General features: G+C 55.0%; 7 protein-coding genes across 7 annotated transcripts; 3 read left to right on the forward strand and 4 right to left on the reverse strand.

Annotated features, from left to right (window-relative positions):
- Positions 1 to 603: 603 nt before the first annotated feature.
- Positions 604 to 2,442, reverse strand: C7974DRAFT_432291 (uncharacterized protein; the record flags this gene model as incomplete). Its single annotated transcript, XM_046144842.1, has 3 exons — positions 604 to 1,152; positions 1,199 to 2,338; positions 2,383 to 2,442. 3 exons carry the CDS (start codon positions 2,440 to 2,442, stop codon positions 604 to 606), a joined length of 1,749 nt encoding a protein of 582 aa, XP_046000893.1.
- A 1,922-nt stretch (positions 2,443 to 4,364) lies between these two features.
- C7974DRAFT_139873 (trichothecene 3-O-acetyltransferase-like protein) lies at positions 4,365 to 6,778 on the forward strand. The gene is made up of 6 exons (XM_046135566.1): positions 4,365 to 4,660; positions 4,708 to 4,895; positions 4,947 to 5,466; positions 5,515 to 5,965; positions 6,092 to 6,257; positions 6,306 to 6,778. Exons 2-6 carry the CDS (start codon positions 4,785 to 4,787, stop codon positions 6,573 to 6,575), a joined length of 1,518 nt encoding a protein of 505 aa, XP_046000894.1. The 5' UTR covers positions 4,365 to 4,660; positions 4,708 to 4,784; the 3' UTR covers positions 6,576 to 6,778.
- A 584-nt stretch (positions 6,779 to 7,362) lies between these two features.
- Positions 7,363 to 9,550, forward strand: C7974DRAFT_306223 (uncharacterized protein; the record flags this gene model as incomplete). The annotated part of the gene is made up of 3 exons (XM_046138069.1): positions 7,363 to 7,714; positions 7,767 to 8,005; positions 8,057 to 9,550. 3 exons carry the CDS (start codon positions 7,363 to 7,365, stop codon positions 9,548 to 9,550), a joined length of 2,085 nt encoding a protein of 694 aa, XP_046000895.1.
- On the reverse strand, positions 9,546 to 11,177 carry C7974DRAFT_140029 (uncharacterized protein). The gene has a single exon (XM_046135567.1). The coding sequence runs from the start codon at positions 10,994 to 10,996 to the stop codon at positions 9,794 to 9,796; it is 1,203 nt and encodes a 400-aa protein (XP_046000896.1). The 5' UTR covers positions 10,997 to 11,177; the 3' UTR covers positions 9,546 to 9,793.
- Positions 11,153 to 12,106, reverse strand: C7974DRAFT_410822 (uncharacterized protein; the record flags this gene model as incomplete). Its single annotated transcript, XM_046143502.1, has 1 exon — positions 11,153 to 12,106. The coding sequence occupies one exon, from the start codon at positions 12,104 to 12,106 to the stop codon at positions 11,153 to 11,155; it is 954 nt and encodes a 317-aa protein (XP_046000897.1).
- A 711-nt stretch (positions 12,107 to 12,817) lies between these two features.
- C7974DRAFT_389339 (phosphatase 2C-domain-containing protein) lies at positions 12,818 to 15,014 on the reverse strand. Its single transcript, XM_046141352.1, has 7 exons — positions 14,673 to 15,014; positions 14,262 to 14,571; positions 14,139 to 14,212; positions 14,008 to 14,092; positions 13,755 to 13,961; positions 13,449 to 13,709; positions 12,818 to 13,377 (listed from the first exon to the last, which is right to left on the reverse strand). The coding sequence occupies exons 1-7, from the start codon at positions 14,706 to 14,708 to the stop codon at positions 13,019 to 13,021; spliced, it is 1,332 nt and encodes a 443-aa protein (XP_046000898.1). The 5' UTR covers positions 14,709 to 15,014; the 3' UTR covers positions 12,818 to 13,018.
- Positions 15,015 to 16,237: 1,223 nt separating this feature from the next.
- On the forward strand, positions 16,238 to 18,652 carry C7974DRAFT_140072 (uncharacterized protein). Its single transcript, XM_046135569.1, has 2 exons — positions 16,238 to 16,815; positions 16,860 to 18,652. The coding sequence occupies exons 1-2, from the start codon at positions 16,453 to 16,455 to the stop codon at positions 18,576 to 18,578; spliced, it is 2,082 nt and encodes a 693-aa protein (XP_046000899.1). The 5' UTR covers positions 16,238 to 16,452; the 3' UTR covers positions 18,579 to 18,652.
- Positions 18,653 to 18,733: the final 81 nt, after the last annotated feature.

Here is an 18,733-nt window from a genome sequence, read left to right on the forward strand (position 1 = left end):
CCATAGGACTTGCAGCTGGTCACGATCAGATGTGCTATCTGAGTCTAGATCCGGCATAGATGTTCCAATGTGCTTTACTGCGTAAAACCTGGAACACAGTCAGCTTGGGGTACGGCAGGTGGTACGAGATGGTATACTTTGTACAAGTTGAGGGTGAGAAGGAGGCCGGCGTTGATGTTTGGGTGAAGGAGAACAATACCTGTCAACAAATTGTGTCGAAGTTGCTTGGATACCGTATGAGCCCGTATATTGGTATTATGCCAAGATATCATAATCATGTAGTTACGGTATATATACTCGCACTCAAGGTACGTGTTCAAGCTTTAATACTTGTCGCGGAACGTAGTGAGATGAAGCTCGTGAAAGACGTGAATCTTGACTGTCAAAAAGCGGTTTGTTTGAGTTGAGCGAGGCGAATCCTCAGCCCTCTCCAGCAGGAACGACCGTGGAAGTGACTTGCATAAAGCCTCCATACTAGGGTAGTATTCGCCTTGACGGACTTGTGTCACCCCGTGTCCAGCACCACTATCACTCATCCCTTTCAACCGCTTCTTGACAATGACACGAATGTTGTCATCTTAGCTTGGAGTGGTCACACCTCAATTACAGTTTCGCCAATTGTATGCTTGGAAAAAGCCACTGTTGCACCTCTGAGCACGTCTCGTAGTCAGCCGGAAAGAACTGCGGACCTAAGATCTTCTTTTGCACTTTGCCAGTCGCCGTCTTTGGGAGCTCTCCAGGTGTGATGCGTAACAGCGTCGGTAGCTTATATCCCGCTAATCTTTCACGCAGATCTCTGCGTAGGTCTTCAATGGTGAGGACATAATCAGCATTGCCATATGTTTCGAAGAAGGAGTCAGTCAGCTCTTCCTCCTGCAGTGATATCACTGCAGCCACCCTTTGCCCAAATTCTTCGTCAGCGACGCCCACAACCATGACTTCGGATATGTACGGTAGTCCGAGTAGCTCGCGCTCAATGTCCAGGGCAGAGATCTTGTACCCTCCAGACTTGATAATGTCCAAGGATGCTCGCCCGACGATATAGTAATAGGTATCTTCTCTTCGCGCTATATCGCCGGTACGAAAGTAACCATCCTCGTCGTGAGCTTTCGCAGTAGCCTCAGGATCTTGCAGGTACTTGGAGAACATGTGCTAAGATGGTCAGCAAAAGTTCAAATGCAGTATCTAGCTCGCTTACTGGGCTCTTCACCAGGACTTCACCCTCATCACCGTCTGATAGTTTCACGTCAATGCCACTTGCGACTTGACCGACAGATCCATCCGGAACCTTCTTGTCGTCCAAACGAACTTTGAAGATAGCACCGAACTCAGTAGCACCATATCTCTGCACTATTCTCTTCTGCATGAGTGAGGTCCAGAACTCGTTCAGTGGCTGTGGTAACGCCGATGTTCCACAGAGGCATGCCCGAAACTGTCGCGCCCCAGCAATGTATTTTGCCAGATCTTCTGACGGCAGCTTGACTAAATGGCGTTGATAGTGCCGCCGCATCCGCATGTATATGGTCGGAACGCCCGAAAAGAATGTCAACCGTCTTCGAGGGTTAGTCGCGCCTTGCTTCCATCTCTCCCACATCCAAACTTCATCGAAACCACCACTCCGAAATTCTATGCGGCTGCCAGATATCAGGAACGGGAAAAAGTTGATTCCCACACCGGTTGCGTGATGTACGGGGAGGACATGGAGCATCACGTCATCCTCTGTGAGCCTATAGTGGTCCGCAACCGACAGTGCGCAGTCAAACACAAACGATCTGCGCATGACAGCGCCCTTTGGAGGACCAGTTGTCCCGCTTGTAAAGATGACGACTCCCGGTGCATTCTCCTCTAGCGCTCGATCTGAAGAGATCAAGATGTCCGATGGATCCAGTGTTGGTGCGTAGATACATGAACCGATTGGGATTCCGCGAAAATTGGCGTTACTGGTAGCCGCGATCCGCTTCTCGAGTGCACAGCACTTCTCGAGGTCCATCGAGCTTACAAGGACTATTGAAGCCTGAGACTTCTCGATAAAGTATGCTGCTTCTTCTACAGGAAGCGCCGGTGTTATAGGTACAGCTGCTGCACCCAAGGAAAGTACAGTGAGCATTGCAACTGTATATTCATAACCACCGGCCGCTACTATCGCAATATATACCTCATCTCGTTGATCTAGGGCTGTCAAGATCACAGGATCCAGCGTGTTTGAAACTACCTCGCGCAACGCCAACACATCGGAGAGCAACTCGATGTGTGTCCTTTGATGCTTGGATCGTACATCATCGATCGCTATGCGCGCAGGTCTCCGACTTGCGTATCGCAGTAGTCGGCTGAACAACGGCTGCTAGAGTCAGCTGCAGTCGATTACCAACTCAGGCCACGTACGGTATTTGGAAACACGTTGTAGCCATCATGTTTCGGGACCATGAACGAACGGTCCTCCATCTTGGACAAACCTACCTATGTTTGAGGGCCATCGGGCTACTTGAAGTTTACAGGCAAGCCTCGATCGGAGATCCAGACTTTGTGATTACATTAACGCAGTACATACCTAGGCACGCAAAGAGCCGAATCGATTTGAGTTGTCATGCTAGTCCCATGGCAAACATCGGTATTTTCTGGAGGCTCTTTGCTGTCGCGGGGCTCCCCAACTCTACCCCGCAGCCATTACTCGCTCCCGGCGCTAACACATGCACGCCGTGAACATGCGCGACAACCACGCAACACTCATACAGTCAATCGTTTTCGACGATATTGACTTTTCAGTCTTGACAGCTGGTTTCCAGTAGTGTTCGACGGCTGCGCCGATCGCATCATCGGAGTGTCGCGAGCAAAGGTACCACCTGCAAATCGCCCTCGTCCACTCACGACTCGAAGCTACGTTGTCGGTCAGTACGAGAGATAGTGCGAGATCTCGAAACAGGTCTTAAAAAGTGCTGGCTTTGTGTTTGCAACCCAAGCATTTTCGATGTGCCCTCACAGTCTGCCAACACTACTTCTAGAAGCGATGGTCGCGAATCGCAGGGTTCGGTTGAGCCGCCGAAGAGTGCGTTCTCGAAGCAGCCCAATGCCTCACTGTTCCAGAAGATTACTCGAGGGACTCATGACTCCGGACCGGTGAACAACGTCAGACAAGCCTTCTGCCTGATACTGCGGTCCGCAGCCGGATGGTCCGTCCCATTCCATCCACATGGCCCCAGAGACACGGAAGGCTACCCGGCCATTCATGTCGCTCGAGCTGTATCGGTCATCCAAACAAAGACGGATCTTCGTTTTGCTGCGTCTGTGGACCTGTTTGCATGCAATGCTCTGCCGCAACACTCCTGCGCCTGTACCTCAGCTGTGCATACAGGACAAACCAACGCATGTGCGTACCTACCAGTCGCCGTCAAGCGTCTCGCCGACGTGCATCAATACGGTAAAGCGATCTCTCGTTCATTGGAGTCCGAAAGTTGCACGCGATGTGAATACGCTACGTGGCGCTTACTTCTTTCAAATCGCGACCATCGCCCTGACAGCTTCCACCATACAGCGCGCAGGCTTTGGCTGCATCTTCGATTTGTCGTTTTGTTCCGGCGTTGAGTTGGCTGTTGGCAGGCACATTGGGTCCTGGCCGAAACTCGCGAACTCCACTTGCAACGTGTCTGGTCGATGCGCGTGCAACTATGACGCATAGCTGCTTACAATGTGGCCCAAGTCTTCTGGGGCTGGTAAAATGTTCACCGCTACGCGGCGATTACGCTGTTTCAGACGACACAAACCCACATTCGAGTGCGTTGTACCTTCCGTTTCAGAATCAAAACACAGAAGTGCCCTTTCCGACCACCTGGATGGTGGGAACTTTGCGTTGCCTTGCATAAGCAAGAAGCGCAACATGTCTGCCTGCTGCCTTGATTATTGACCAGTACGCGCTTGCTATGCAATGGGCAACACAGCGGCTATCTTTGGTGATGAGATGGTGGCGTCGCCTCATTAGTCGCCGCGTTGCCGACCAATACGACTGTTTTGCATGGCGTGACGGGCCCTGCATTTGTCTTCGAGCCTGCTTCAGCATGCCAGCGTCGAACGCCGAGCCTATTTGAGCGTCAGCCTGGCCAAGAACAGAAGAGGGCAAACAAAAGACTACTGCACCGCCTTGTCCTCCCGGGACGTCGCGCAGCAACCTGCGGGAGGGGATGGCTTGCTTTTGAATTGTCAGCCGCCTCAGGCCCGCAACAACGGTTTTGCTCGGTGGGTAGCCGGTGTTGATCAAGCCCTTGCCCATTGCATCCGGGTTGGTGGGGACGCAAGCTGGAACGTTCCCACAAGCGGAAGCACGTTGCCCGCATCCGCAGCATTTGGTTCAGGAACCGTGAAATCATAAGGCGGACGGGGAAGACGGGGCGCTGAACGTTGGGCGCCGGGTGTGACCCGGGACCCCTGTCTGAACGAAGCTTGCACGGGGATGCGGCTTGGAGCCCGACGATGGCACCGCCATCGTACCAAAATGGAATGGCAATTGTTGTTAGCGCATTCGGGCCGTGTGCCAAACGTCTCGGTCAACGCGGCCTAGCCGTCACACAGGTTCGACAAAGGGACCTTGCGGTGACTGCTCTCGTGGTCTTCGTGCGTGTTTGTTTCCCCCTTCACCGCAAGGTCTCATTGTCAACCCCCCAAGCTCACGGTATGTGTGACTGTTCCCTCTCTTGGTATATATACTAAGCGCGGCAGGCCCCGGATATGTCCTTAAACCTCTTTCTAATAACGCGCAATTCTGACGCTAGCATATTATCGTGATTCGTACCAACATGATCGTCAAAGCAGAATCTCCACCCGCCGAGGATCTCAGGTCGTTCCACCTGTCTTTCCTCGACCAAAACGCAGTTCGAGTGTACACACAAACACTATGCATCTTCCCTGTAAGCCCCTTGTCCGTCAGGACGAAAGCACGCTGACGAAAGTTTGTACAGTTCCCAGATCAGAACAACGCCGAGGCGGCCATCCACGCTCTCGACGCCGGACTGCGCCTCACAATTCAAAAGTTCCCATTCCTCGCTGGGATGCTGAGCCTAGCCGGTGATGGTTCCGGCAGACTCCAGCTTGAGTATCCAGTTGATGTCACGGGTCGAGAAGCGACGAAAGGCCTTTTTGCGGCCAAGCTGATCGTCATGGACGACTTCCCTCATCATTACGAGAGACTCAAAAAGACCGGAATGCCTCCGAGCGCGTTCAGGAGTGCCACGTTTCTCCCGGATGACTTTGCGAACTACCCAGGTGTTCCCGCCAATGGTGAGGGCCTCTGTGATTTCAACCAGAGTGATGCTCCGGTCATGAGGATTCAAGCATGCTTCATTCCTGGTGGCCTTGTCCTGAGCGTGTACATTCACCACAGCGTGCTTGATTTTCACGGCATCTCAACTTTCTGGGAGTCGCTCGCTGCAAACGTTTCTCACGTCGCACAGACGCATGGTTCCAGGGACTCGGATTCAGGTAACATCACGCACTGACAATCGACTATTGTCTGGCTAACCGCGATAGTGCCCCTAAGTATAGCCGACTACCAATCCTCCTTACGAGCTAAGCTCGATGAGCGTGTGTCGTACAGTGGAGCGAAAAGCGCAACAGCAGACTGCTACTGCGATGGCGCCTTCCGTTACAGGAAGACCTTACCAGACGACACCGAGTGCACACAACGACTGTTTGTTCTCCCTGCAGAGCGGGTCCGCAAGTATCGCGAACGCCTGCGGCCGCACTTCCCGCTGTCATCGCCACCCACATTGTGCAATGTCCTTGCTGCTCTGGTATGGACGCATGTTACACGCGCGAGAGCAGCTCGGCTAGCAAGGCACGGTTATGTCCAGACCAATTGTGGAATCGCAACCGATCTTCGCATGAGATGGCAGCCCCCGGTCGGTGCCGACTACACCGGCAACTGTGCATTGTTCTCGAAATGCACAACCGAGATCTCTGACCTAACATCTGAGGAATGGTAAGTTGTTTTTACCCTGTGATTGTCGATCCGTGCGCCTCGCATCTGCATACCTGCACGATGATCACAGTCTAGACTATGCGCTACCCCTATCTGTCGTAGTCAGCCTAGCTAACGAAGATGCAGTGTAACGGATAAAACCATTCTTCACGTCATTAAGAAGATCAAGAATACCATCACGAGTGTGAACAATGCCTGGATCGACCGTCACTTTGCCTTCTTCAAAGGGCTGCAAGAGATCAAAGACACAGAATGCGCGCTGGCGCTGCGGTTCGGATCTGACTGCTACATTGTACGTAACATGGTTCCCCTTGACAACGCACTATACTGACGGCTACAGACGTCCTGGCTCAACTTCGGTGCTGACTACCGTTGGGGCATTCCTGGTACCGACTTGGCTGAGGACTCCCTCGGGGGCCGACCCGAGTTCATCAGGCGAGCATACGGTCCCGGCGACGGCGGCATTATCTTCCTCCCGAGGAGGAGGCATGTAGCTAACGATGCCGAAGCGCCCTTTGAGATCCTAGTCCGTCTGACCAAAGAGGATATGGATCGCGTCTTGAACGAAGACGGTGGCTTATGCAGCTGGTCTGAAGCTGTCGTCTTGTAGACTGCAGCTGACTTATTACTGTCGGCAAACGCGGTTGGAGATCGCTGTCTTGTCGACACTGTGGATGTCTGGCCCTGTCGTGGCCTTTCTTGGATGCCTGGTGCACCCTTGTTGATGAACTCTTCTTGCATATGCGTCCTGCATTTATTAAAGGATATGGTTATGGCGTTACATCGCCACGGTATGGCAACTGGGAATATCCTGTACAAATAGCTAGTCGGTTTTGTTTTTGGGAGGTATTTGTTCCCACTTTGATGAGGAGGATGTCGGATCCTGGCGTTTCTTTGCAATTTCAATCCAACTCTGCTGTAATTTCGGGGCGCCTACCTCGGCTCTACCCCAGCAGCCACAGCCAAGCGCTGTTTGGTTCTTCTTCAATCGATCATCACCTTCTCGTCAGAATCGTCAATGAGCCCTCGCATGTCCTCTCCTCGGTGTCGTGCTTACGTTTCTGGATCTAAGCATTGTGCGCGTGTCTTTGATTTTGTTGGATTCGACAACAATACCGAAAATTGCCGCCCTCACAGCGTGCGATGGCATCCCCGCAGCGCGGATGCGCATCATCAACAGCACAGCGACAGGCTGTATGTAAGTAATGGCAATTCTAATCACATCTACCGAGGCTGAAACAGCCCTGAACATGGCGTATATTCGCGCCATTGCCGCGAACGGTTGAACTCTCTTTTGCTGCGCGCTGCCGATCTGCTCAGTCATCGAATCGCCCTTGTACACCACGACCTCGATACGCCCTGCTTACTGCACCTATCGCGCAAGCGACATTTGCGCCATGCCCGACTTCACCGATCATCTCCTACCCGCCCACGATGGCACAGCGACTTTACAAACTGAACGCGACGGCTCTGCGATAAACGTCGACGAGCTGGCAATGCACCTGCTGTCTCGTGATGGCTTTTTGCAGCGACAGGAGAAGGTGCTTAAGGTTCTGAGCAAAGAACGTCTGTTCAAGAAGGATCAGCAGCTCAATTTGTCACGACCTGAACGGTATCATTTGGGATTAGCAAGGGCAAAAGCAATACAAAGGATCATTCGCAGGGAAGGCTGGGATCACGCAGATTACAGCATGGCAGAGTATCTGAACGACGAAATGTCGCCGTACTTCTTGCACATGTCTATGTTTGGTTAGATCTTTCCTTTTGCTTGTGCAACGTCGGCGTTGATTGACACCGCCAGTTACCACCGTACGCGAACAAGCATCCGAGGAACAGCGAGCGTACTGGATGCCTAAAATTATGAATTACGACATCATTGGGTGCTATGCGCAGACGGAGCTTGGCCATGGAAGCAATGTCCGAGGACTGGAGACGACAGCGACATGGGACCCCAAGACTAAAGAATTTGAGATCCACAGCCCCTACTTGACTGCGAGCAAGTGGTGGAATGGATCCATGGGTCGAACCGCCACACATGCTGTACGTCAATTTGTACCACCGACATCTAAAATCGAGCTAATGGTCCTTCAGATTGTGGTCGCACAGTTACTTTTGCCGTCCAAAGGTGACCCGATCGCGTATACTTCTCACGGCCCGCAAACATTTCTGCTGCAGATTCGGGACGCAACGACTCACCAACCGCTGCCAGGCATAGCCGTAGGTGACATCGGCCCGAAATATGGCTACGCATCCATGGACAACGGGTACATGCTGTTTGACCATCACCGCGTCCCGAGATCAGCTATGTTGTCGCGTTACGCAGAAGTTTCTGACGAAGTCGGCACCTTTACACGGCGCGGTCATCCGGCTGTGGTCTACGGATCCCTGACTTTCGTGCGGGGCCAGATCATTATGCATGCCCGCCTCGTATTGGCGCGTGCGGTGACCGTGGCAGTCAGGTACTGTAGCATTCGTCGCCAGTTCTCGGATCGCGACGCCAAGTCACATGATGCTCCAGAGATGAAAGTGCTCGATTACCCGACAGTGCAGATCCGGGTACTGCCCCTTCTGGCTACTACTTTTGCCCTGCATTATACTGGCGAGTATTTCTACAAACTTTACAATGAGTCGCGCTCCACAATCGAGAAGGGCGACTTTGGGCCGCTGGCAGAGCTCCACAGTGCTTCCTCGGGGCTAAAGTCACTTTGCACAACACTTGCAGCAGATGGAATCGAAACTTGCCGACGTGCAATGGGCGGACACGGTTTCGGGGGCGGAAGCGGTCTCATAGGCCTGAACTCCGACTATCTCTCTAAGCCCACAGTAGAAGGAGACAACTGGATGATCACCCAACAAGTCGCCGCCTACCTGATCAAGAAAATGCAACTCTGCGTCGAAAACCCCGACCTCGCCTCCCGAGACCCTACAGACGAGCTATTCAAACACTACCTCCAGACCAAAGACCACCGCATCCCGGAATCCTACTTCGGCGCCACCACGCCCGGCGAGCCCAGCGACACAAGCCTCGTCTCCATCTTCCAGTGGCGCGCCGCCGCCCTCAGCCACCGCGCCTACACCCAGCGCGTCGTCCACAAGAAGCCCTGGACCGCCATGATGATCCAGCTGCACGCCCTCTCGCGCGCCTACAGCGAGCACATCCTCGTCTCCAACTTCCACAACGCGCTTACCGCCACGGCCGCCACGGCTCTCTCCGCGCCCACACCCGAGCTCCTCCGCGCCTGCTTCCGCCTCTTCGCGCTGCACACCCTCGAGCAGGCCGCCACGTCTTTCGTGCTGACGACTGCGGTCCCGCCGGCGTGTCTCGCCGTGCTGCCTGACACTATTCTGGACCTCATGGCGCAGATCCGGCCGCACGCGGTTAAGCTCGTGGATGCCTGGTCGATACCGGATTTCCTGCTGGACTCGGCGCTCGGGCGGTATGATGGGCGTGTGTACGAGGAGTTGTTTGATATGGCGCATCGGCGGAATCCACTGAACAAAGTTACGTTTAATGTGGATTGGAGGAGTGAGGAGATTGTGCTGGGGAGTGGGGATGGGGGGAAGGGGGTGCTTGCGAAACTGTAGAGGCATTGAATTTCTGATGGTAGTATAACACCAGGCGAGATTGGGTATTTTTGAAGTAGAAACAATTCTCCAGCTATACGCGCTAGTTGCTACTCTGACTCTGTGAGTCTCAGAACTTCCATCCCGAAGATCTGTTTGCTGGACCATCCGCAAAGCGAGTGCAGCTGAACTCTCCACTCGTCACCCACCCATGCAACCCACTCGTCTTCTGGACACGAGCCGCCCCAACCTTTCTCACATTCCCTACGCGGACTCATATGCACTCTCGAACACGTCTGCACGACTCGGCCACCCATCCTCCATCACCGCTGCCCTCTGACGCGAAGCCTTACAGTTTCGACACAAGCCTCTGGCAAAATCAGAGGGACCAATGTCAGAGATCCAAGCACCAGGGATCCGAGCACCCTGCAAGCATCTTGACGGGGCCAAGCAGGCGAGGGTGTCCGGAATATGAGCGGGTATTTCTGGGCGATGGCTATTCCTGGTCTTTGGCTGTGTGATGGGCCCAAGTGTGTTTAGCATCTCCAGGTTTGTAGGTTGTTCGTGGTCGACAGGTCCTTCATGTAGCCACCCCGGCATTGGGGCTGTTTGATGGTAATTTAGTTGATCATTGCCCAATGCTTCTTGACTCCTGATGGCATCGTGTGGTTCTGGATCATGTGGCCTGATGGGTTCCGCCGCTGCAGACGTTGTGTTGTTCACACTTCGTAAAAGCATGTCCGTTGAGAAGCCCGGGAAGCTACCTGGAACTTTTTCGATGCCAAAATCAACACAGGCTGAGTTCCAATAACAGAATGATAACCACATGATGATCAGACCCCACACTAGCAAGCTCCATGGTGCATTTGCCGGCTTGACTGGCAGCTCTGGCGGGAAATTGACGAATATGAGAAAGGAGACGCATGCCCCAAAAGCAAGCCAGCTGGTGATAAAGCGCAGTACTTTCGAGTAGCTGAAGCGGGGCCTGGTCTTGTTCCGATTCGTGAGATCCCGGAGACGGTAGATGCACACTGCACCGATACAAATGATGTGCGAGGTGAGAGTGCACAAGACTCCCAGCCGGCGTACTTGCTCGAATACGAGCCGGTAGTCCTTCAAAAGCGTGAGAAGCTCAGTCACCGCTGTCATCACTGCAACAAAACTTAGCGCACTCCGAGGTGCGGGAGATCCATCGAGTTCCCCCAAGAAGTTGAGTTCCTTCATGTTGCAGCTCCTGCCGATAGCCAGAATCTGGCGTGCAGAAGTTGCCAGAAGAGTCGTACTACGCATGGCGAGCAGTATGATGAGGACCACCGCGAGAAACCGGGTCACCGGAACGTAACTTGTCTGGAGCATCAACAGTGCCAGATCGTGAGCGGTGACCACTTGGTTCTCCCCAACATAGACCGCAGCTACCATGAGTGCTATAAGTCCCATCAGTCCCTCCATGAAGTACGAGACATACATAGTCAAGGGTACATGGACTGCAGCATCGACGACTTCCTCTGCGATATGGGCAACGAATCCACATCCAAGAAACGGCTGCACGAGGACACCAGAAGCGACAAATCCTGAAACAACATTGCTCCACCCGGATCTGTTGGCAAAGTGGCGCCAGGTCGCCTAGACTGTCATACTGAGACCGGAGGTTTTGTTGAAGAGAATCGGGATGGCGATGATGAAAATCAGGAATCCGAGCCAATGGAAAACGGCAAAACACGTGTGCAGCCTTGGGAGGTGCTTGACATTGATCCAGTTGGGGATGTAAGCAACGGCAGTTGCAATGACGATGGTGACTGGAAGTGCCCAAGATACCCTCAGGTGGTGTTCAGGTTCTTTGTCTGAATACAAGAACCTTGATTCCGTCTTGGCCAGAGTAAACAGAAAGATCGCGACATCCGAAATGAAGTACATATTCACGACGAGATTGATGCTCATCCCCAGAAAGCTCATCCACGCACAGTACCAGCTCAACAAGTGCCGGGCCCCGGAATTCGTCCATGATGTCTGATACGCAGCCGTCCAGTAGAAAGGCCCAGCGTATGTGGGGTACTCTCGAGCCATGCCGGCGAGGCTCGTGTTGATGCAGCCATACAGTACTGAAATGACAACAAAGGCCACGAGAATCGTTCCAATGCCGCCGTGCGGTAAGGCGAGGGGGAGTAAGAGGATAAGTTGCTCCCAGATCGCCAGATTCATGCATCCAAAGCCAAGGAGTCCTAACCGGGGAACCCTGGCCCATTGTGATTTGAAGCTGCGCTGGAATTGTTGAGGCAAACCCATTCGGTCTCGGTCCTCGTTGTCCTTCCTCGAGTTGTTCCCTTCTGTGCCACTCAACGATCTGATCGCTACCAGGCGCTCCGCTGGCCGTTCAAATGGGTGGAATGTAGGAATACCGATCGAGTTGTATGTGACGTACCCTGGACCTGGGGCAGATGGAGTCCTCGAAGACTCGCGGTACCGATCTTGATATGTAGGAGCAGCATGAGAGTGCGATGCGGGCGGTTCTGTGTTGATGACAGCATACCCTGGGCGGCGATCATTCGCTCGTGGGAGAACAGCAGAGCGAGTAGCCATGATTTTGTGATAACGAATAAGACACCGATATAAACGAAAGAATATGGTGAGAGTGTTGATGATAGGATATGAGTTGAAACTGCAAGATGCATGCTGGTACTTAGCGTGGTTATTTATGCAGTGACGCAGGAAAGCTCGATGAGCAGGCGCGCCTTCGTCCTGGCTTCCCTCCACACTGTTCATTAACAAGTCACGTAAGGGCAGCCAAGCACGCACATCTAATCAAGAAAGAACACCCAGTGGCAGAGAACCATGGTAATCGCCCCCTCTATCCTAGCCATTCAGTAGGAATTTTTGTTCCTCGCGATCGAGAACCGGCGGTAGGTGCAGACGCCTACCACCCCACTCACACTCCTCCCGAGAGAAAGATGGAGTATCAGTGCACGATAATCCGATTTCAGGTGGCGAACGAAAGAGTCTCTTATGCCGTCACATAAGAATAACGAGCACTTGTGTTTGCGCTGAGTAGTGTGTGACGGGGATGTATGGGAGTTGATGCTCTGGTGGTGGTGGTTGGGATAGAATGCGGCCGCGACTGGTCGGATGTGGGGACCGAGCACCGAGCCACACACTTTCCGGCGAATTGGCGTTGACATAAACGGCCCTGCATGCTTGGTGTGCTTGATGTCACTACGACCATCATGGTAAAGGACTAGCTGTACATGTAAGGGCTTCTGGGCAATGGCATCACGTCAAAAGCGTCTCATCATCTATACGAGCATCATCAGACGGAGGTAACTGAACCAAAAAGATAGGTAGCTAGAGGATGGCGACAGGCTACGACGCCAGGTATCTTGAATCGTGACTTTGACACTGCCCATTTCCATATCTTCATAACCGCGTCCAACAAACATACGAATCGCCGTAATCATGGTATGAGAGACATTACTCGACCAGCACCGGGTCTAGTATCTATTTCGCGCTCGTAGGGGTGTCCAGCTTGGTCTTCTCGGTTGTATCCTTGTCCTCGGACTTCTCAGTTGCGACCGACGAGGGCGATTCGGTGACCTCGGTGACATTGGGTCCGGGGGTGCCGTCCCGCTTGTCATCTTTGCTGAACTTGTTGACCTGCGAGTCGAGGTCTTTCTCTTCGTCGGCACTGTTGAACATCTCGTTGTCTGCGCCGTCGGTTTCAATTTCAGTGCCATCGCCTAACAAAATAATGCGGCCGCCCGTACCGGAAGTCTGCCTAAACCCGTGGTCAAGGTCCATGTCATGTTCATCGGGACTGTCGTCAATGCGGTGGTGAACTCCCGGGCCGCGGAACTCGGCTGCACGATTGTATTAGATTTGAATTATTCTTCGGCCTCAGGGGCCGACGGAGCTGGGTCTTCAGACTTGCCGTACTCGGGCGGCGCACATGGGCCCTCTCCGTTGGCAACCCTCTTTGCGATATCCTCGTACCACTGTTCCTTGGTGCGCCCCTGGAGCAGACCGATGATGGTGACAGTCATGTTGTCGCAGCCGACGCCTCCCGTGTCGCTGTTCGACGCCAAGCAGTTGTCCATCATGTTCTCGCAGATGGAGGCGAGGTCCTGCTTTTCCACAATTCCGCGCCTAACAAACTCGACCACGGCCTGAGAGGACTGCACGTCCCAAATGCCTTGCAGGTGTTAGCGGGAGCTATCGTAGAGAGGGTTTAGCCTACCGTCGCAAGCAACAACGAGGAACTCGTCGTCGGCGTTGATCTCGTGGATCTCGACGTCGGGGAACGCGGTGACGATCTGCTGCTCAGGGGGCAGATCGGCGCTCTTCTTGAACTCGAAGTCGCCTATCGCACGGGACAGGGCGAGGTTGCCATTGACGCGGCCAAAGTCGACGAAGCCTCCTGCGGCCTGGATGCGTGCCTTTTCAGCTGCAGCTTGTCAGCGCGGTCGCCCGTGAGAGGCGAGTCTGCTTACCCTCGTTCTGGGGCTTGTGGTCGAAGGAGAGCGGCTTTGCGCGGCCCTTGACACCTAAGACTGTACGCGAATCACCAGCGTTGCCCTAGTCGAGTCAGATACGGCGTTCCGCATTTTAGGGCCGTACTTACGACGTAGATCTTGTCCTTGGAGAGGATGCCGACGGAGGCTGTGCAGCCAGAGACCTCCTCCTCGTATCGTGGGTCTGGTGGGGGTCAGCGCGCAGTCAGCAGCCGGATGCACAGGTGACGTACCACTCAGAATGGCGCGGTCGGTGGCGAGGAAGCCGTCCTGGAGCGCCTTCTTTATGTCGCCCTCCTTGAAGGCCTCCTGCTTTGCGACAATCTCGTGCAGGTGCTCGCCGGTGTAGATGGCGACCTTGTCGCCGCCGTGGCCGTCGTACACGCCGAAGAAGGCCAGGCGCTTGTCGGCGTCGCTGGGCTTGCCCTCGATCGCGGATTGCAGGTCGAGGATGCAGGCGTGGGCGTCCTCCATGCTGATGCGCCAGCCCTGCATCGAGGAGGTGCCGAAGATGAGGTTGTCGCCATCGCCGGACTCTGATTTCTGGGCGCTGTCAGCAATGCTGTGCGTGCATCCGCGCGGCCACCACGTCGAGGTGTGGTGTTTTCAAGCACGGAGCGGGGCGGGGCGGGGCGGGCGTCTACCTTGTCAACAACGGGCTCGGAGAGTGTCTGACCCATGGTGCCTGGTGCCTACGAGGACCGCGGGGCGAAGGGCGAGGAGAAGCGGAGGTGCAGCGAACGGAGTCTCGCGTGCATGCAATTGTGAGCCGTCACTCGAGTCCTGAGTGGGGTGGGCGGAAAACGGAAGCGCGGGCAGAGCGGGCGGGCGGTTGGCTGCGGAGGGGAAGCAGAGAGAAGAGAGGACGAGGGGGGTGGCAAGGGGAGAATTGCGTGCCTGGCTCGCTAAGAGTAAACAGGACGGTTGTGTTGGTGTTGAGCGTCAAGAGATTAAAGCGTCACTCCGCCTGGACAGCAGCGCGCTAGCGCCAGCTAACATCAGGAAGAGAGGGGCGGCAACGCTGCAAGTTTCTGCGTCCGCCTCTGCTGCGCGTGACGGCATGCTTCGACTCTGCGCCCCTCGACCGGTGGACAGCGGCCTGAGGCTGTCTGCCTGCGGCTTCATCGCAGCCTGATGTTCAAGCTCGCGTGCCGTCGCACAGGGCTGGGACTGAGTCGATTGGCAATTCCAAAATCGAGACCAGCTGCTACCTAGCCGCTACTGCGGCTGACAGCAGGCCCAGCCATTGTTTCCGACTGCCCCTCTCTGCGTCGGGCTCTTCTGGAGCGAGGCAGGTAGACGAGGGGCAGGTAAACACTGTCAATCACCTGTTCGCACGACAGAGCCCATCTACCTCGACTTAGCCAGTCTGTCATGTACCACATGTGACTGTGGCCCTAGGTATGCATGCTTATCAACTCGTTAGCTTGCGCGTATGTGCGCTGCGTGGGAGCTGGGTTTTCACGCCTGCATCTCACTGCTTGGTTGACGATGGTTGACGATATTAAGAAGTTGAGAGGCAAATCGCGCACACGGCCAGTCTACAGCAGATACGTGGTCATCGTCTGTGTCAAGTCAGTGGCGGCCGGCTGCCCCACCTGTAGCTGTCCCACCGGTTCAGAGACGTGTCTTGCACCATCGTCATAGCAGCCGCGTTGCACGGGAGGCTGTGATGGCTTTCATCGACCCCTGAGGCGAGTATCTTCTCTACAGCCGTGTCACACTCTGAACACAAAGCGGAGCTCAGCACACCTCACTCAGTGCTGCTTTCCCCCAGATTCAGGGTCGTCTTGACACCACTCCGACGAATCATCGGCCCCCACGAAATAGAAAACTACGCGTGTTGACAGTGACATCTGCTGACAGTGACTCTGCTGACAGTGACTCCGGTAACAGCACCTCTGTTGACGATGACATCGATGACACTGCCACATGTATACTGCGGCCACATCCCTAACACCGCCTGCTTTCACATGTTCTGCATCACGACTCATGTCAGGACCCTCGCCCTACCCATCCAAAGTTATCAGATCATCTAATCAGCACACGTGAGCAAGCGGAGGCCACCGCAGCGATGAACCTCGGCATTTCCAACAACGTCTAGCTCGTTTTCCCGACCAACATCCGGGGTTGATTGGACCCGTGGGGCGAGACACGGGGGCACACGCCGGCTACTGAGACATCATGGAGACTGCCGATACGCGCTTTACCGCAAATGCGCGTCTCCGGAATAGACGCGCTTTCTCGGCGCTTTTAGAGGCTCAAACGAAGAGCCGTGTGCTCAATGCCTCGGTGTTCACTAGCGCGTCACCAGCGAATTCGGCTGCCGAGGATTCTCGACCGTGTTGACGTACTACATACAAAGCTCAGCTCTCCCACACTTTTTCCACTCTTTGTTCATCGTCTCACCTCACATCAGTTACCATGTCACCAACACCAGACTGGGTCAAGCAATTGAAGCCTTCGGGCGTACAGGGCCATGAGCTCCTCGCCGCTGAGCGTGCTAGCTCCAACATCCCCGTCCAGGCGCTCGAAGAGCTGCTACACACCAAGGAGGTCATCCAGAGGCGGAATAACATCACGGCGCTGCTGAAGTCCGAGCCCGTTTTCGACAAGTCACAGAACTACTTCATGGGAAGGACAGATCGGTTCGAGAGAGCCCTTGCCCGCGAGAAGAAGTTGAGGCTGCTGAAGCAGAAGCACAAGTGGTCGTATGATGAATTCAGGGCCGCCACCGAGCTTGTCGGCGAGCCTGGTCCATACGGTCTCCACGACAGCATGTTCAAGGTATGTTCACCGCCGTTCACGTCAGCATCTCGCTAATCATGCAGGTCACGCTTGCCGGTCAGGGTACAGCCGAGCAGCAGGAGATGTGGCTCACCAAGGCCGAGAACTACGAGATTATCGGGTGTTACGCCCAGACTGAGCTCGGTCACGGATCCAACGTTCGTGGTCTCGAGACAACCGCCACATGGAACGAGGACGACAAGACCTTCACCATCCACTCGCCCCACCTGACAGCAAGCAAATGGTGGATCGGCTCCCTCGGCCGGACCGCCAACTACGCCGTGGTTATGGCTCAGCTCATCATCAAGGGAAAGTCCTACGGCCCTACACCCTTCTGCGTTCAGGTCCGTGATCTGAAGACCCACGAGCCGCTCCCGAACATCCACGTGGGCGATATCGGCCCGAAGTTTGGATACAACACCATGGACAACGGGTTCCTTCTCTTCAACCACGTCAAGGTGCCCCACATCAGCATGCTGGCCAAGTACCAGTATGTTGACCCCAACACCAACAAGTTTGGTCGTCGTGGCTCGCCCGCGCTCGTCTACGGTACCCTTACCTGGGTCCGGTCGACGATTGTCATGCAGGCCGGCAGCGTTCTTGCTCGCGGTGTGACGATTGCCACCCGCTACACCGCCGTCCGTCGCCAGTTCCAGGATCGTGACGCGCCTGCTGGCGAGGCCGAGACACCAGTGCTCAACTACACCATGGTCCAGATCCGTCTCCTCCCCCTCATTGCCGCCACATTCGCCCTGCACTTCACAGGCAAGTCTATGATGGACATGTACCAGGCCAACCAGGCGAAGATGACCCAGACACGTGACAAGGGCGATGCCAAGCGTGGCGCCGGCCCCGAGGAGTTGGAGTCTGGCAGCGATCTGATGGCTGATCTGCACGCATCGTCTTGCGCGTTGAAGTCGCTCAGCAGTACCATCGCTGGTGAGGGTCTCGAAGTGTGCCGTCGTGCGTGCGGTGGCCACGGATACTCCAGCTTCAGCGGCATTGGCCCGTGGTATGCCGACTACCTCCCCACTCTGACATGGGAGGGCGACAACTACATGCTCACCCAGCAGGTGGCTCGCTACCTTCTCAAGTCGGCGCGCTCCGTCCTCAAGGGCGAGCGCCCCACCAACGACACAACCAAGATCCTCGCCGAGTTCCAGTCGCGGCGCGAGATTGGCTGCGCGTTCGATATCATCGGGTCTGACAAGGACCTTGTTGACGCATTCGCATGGCGTGTGTCCTTCCTCACATTCGAGGCGTCCAAGCACCGCGACACAGAGAAGAAGCCGTGGAACGACCTCCTGGTCGACTTCTACCGCCTGTCCAAGGCGCACGCGCAGTGGATGATTGTGAAGAACAACCTCTCGGCGCTGCAGGCCATCGCAAACGGCAACCAGGTCAACAACGAGACGGTCGACGTCCTGATGAAGCTGTTCCGCCTGTTCGCGCTGCACACGCTCGAGCAGGAGGGCAGCGAGTTCTACGCCAGCGGCGCGTGCAGCAAGCACCAGATCATGCTGGCGCGCACAAACGCGGTGATGAAGCTGCTGCAGGAAATCCGCCCGCACGCGGTCCGCCTGGTGGATGCCTGGGGCTTCGACGACTGGGTGCTGGACAGCAGTCTGGGACGCGCCGACGGCAAGGTGTACGAGGATATGTTCCACCGCGCCAGCGAGCTCAACCCGCTGAACAACATCACGGTGGACCCGTACCCGCAGAACGACGTGCTGTTCAAGCGGATCGAGAAGTCGAAGCTGTAGAGGGGGGGTGAATTGTACATTCTGGTCACATAACGTTGTTTGGATAGAGAAATGTAATGACTTTGCATATGATATTGCTGACTAAACGTCATGTGCGTCCCACTCCCGCTTCGGCTCACCGCGGTAGGGCTGAGAGGTCCGAGCGCCCAGCTCAA

Source organism: Boeremia exigua (genome assembly GCF_020726555.1).
Source record: "Boeremia exigua strain MPI-SDFR-AT-0100 chromosome Unknown C7974scaffold_3, whole genome shotgun sequence".
In the NCBI taxonomy this organism is placed as follows: Eukaryota; Fungi; Ascomycota; class Dothideomycetes; order Pleosporales; family Didymellaceae; genus Boeremia; species Boeremia exigua.

What these genes read in the sequence shown, in the direction of transcription:
- C7974DRAFT_139873 (XM_046135566.1), top strand. Translation starts at nt 4,785, where the DNA reads ATGATCGTCAAAGCAGAATCTCCACCCGCCGAGGATCTCAGGTCGTTC. An exon ending in GACCTAACATCTGAGGAATG is followed by an intron (nt 5,966 to 6,091) that starts GTAAGTTGTTTT and finishes ACGAAGATGCAG; the next exon opens with TGTAACGGATAAAACCATTC. An exon ending in TCGGATCTGACTGCTACATT is followed by an intron (nt 6,258 to 6,305) that starts GTACGTAACATG and finishes TGACGGCTACAG; the next exon opens with ACGTCCTGGCTCAACTTCGG.
- C7974DRAFT_140029 (XM_046135567.1), bottom strand. Translation starts at nt 10,996, where the DNA reads ATGTATGTCTCGTACTTCATGGAGGGACTGATGGGACTTATAGCACTC.
- C7974DRAFT_389339 (XM_046141352.1), bottom strand. Translation starts at nt 14,708, where the DNA reads ATGGGTCAGACACTCTCCGAGCCCGTTGTTGACAAG. An exon ending in CCAAGGACAAGATCTACGTC is followed by an intron (nt 14,093 to 14,138) that starts GTAAGTACGGCC and finishes TGACTCGACTAG; the next exon opens with GGCAACGCTGGTGATTCGCG. An exon ending in CCACAAGCCCCAGAACGAGG is followed by an intron (nt 13,962 to 14,007) that starts GTAAGCAGACTC and finishes GACAAGCTGCAG; the next exon opens with CTGAAAAGGCACGCATCCAG.
- C7974DRAFT_140072 (XM_046135569.1), top strand. Translation starts at nt 16,453, where the DNA reads ATGTCACCAACACCAGACTGGGTCAAGCAATTGAAGCCTTCGGGCGTA. An exon ending in TCCACGACAGCATGTTCAAG is followed by an intron (nt 16,816 to 16,859) that starts GTATGTTCACCG and finishes CTAATCATGCAG; the next exon opens with GTCACGCTTGCCGGTCAGGG.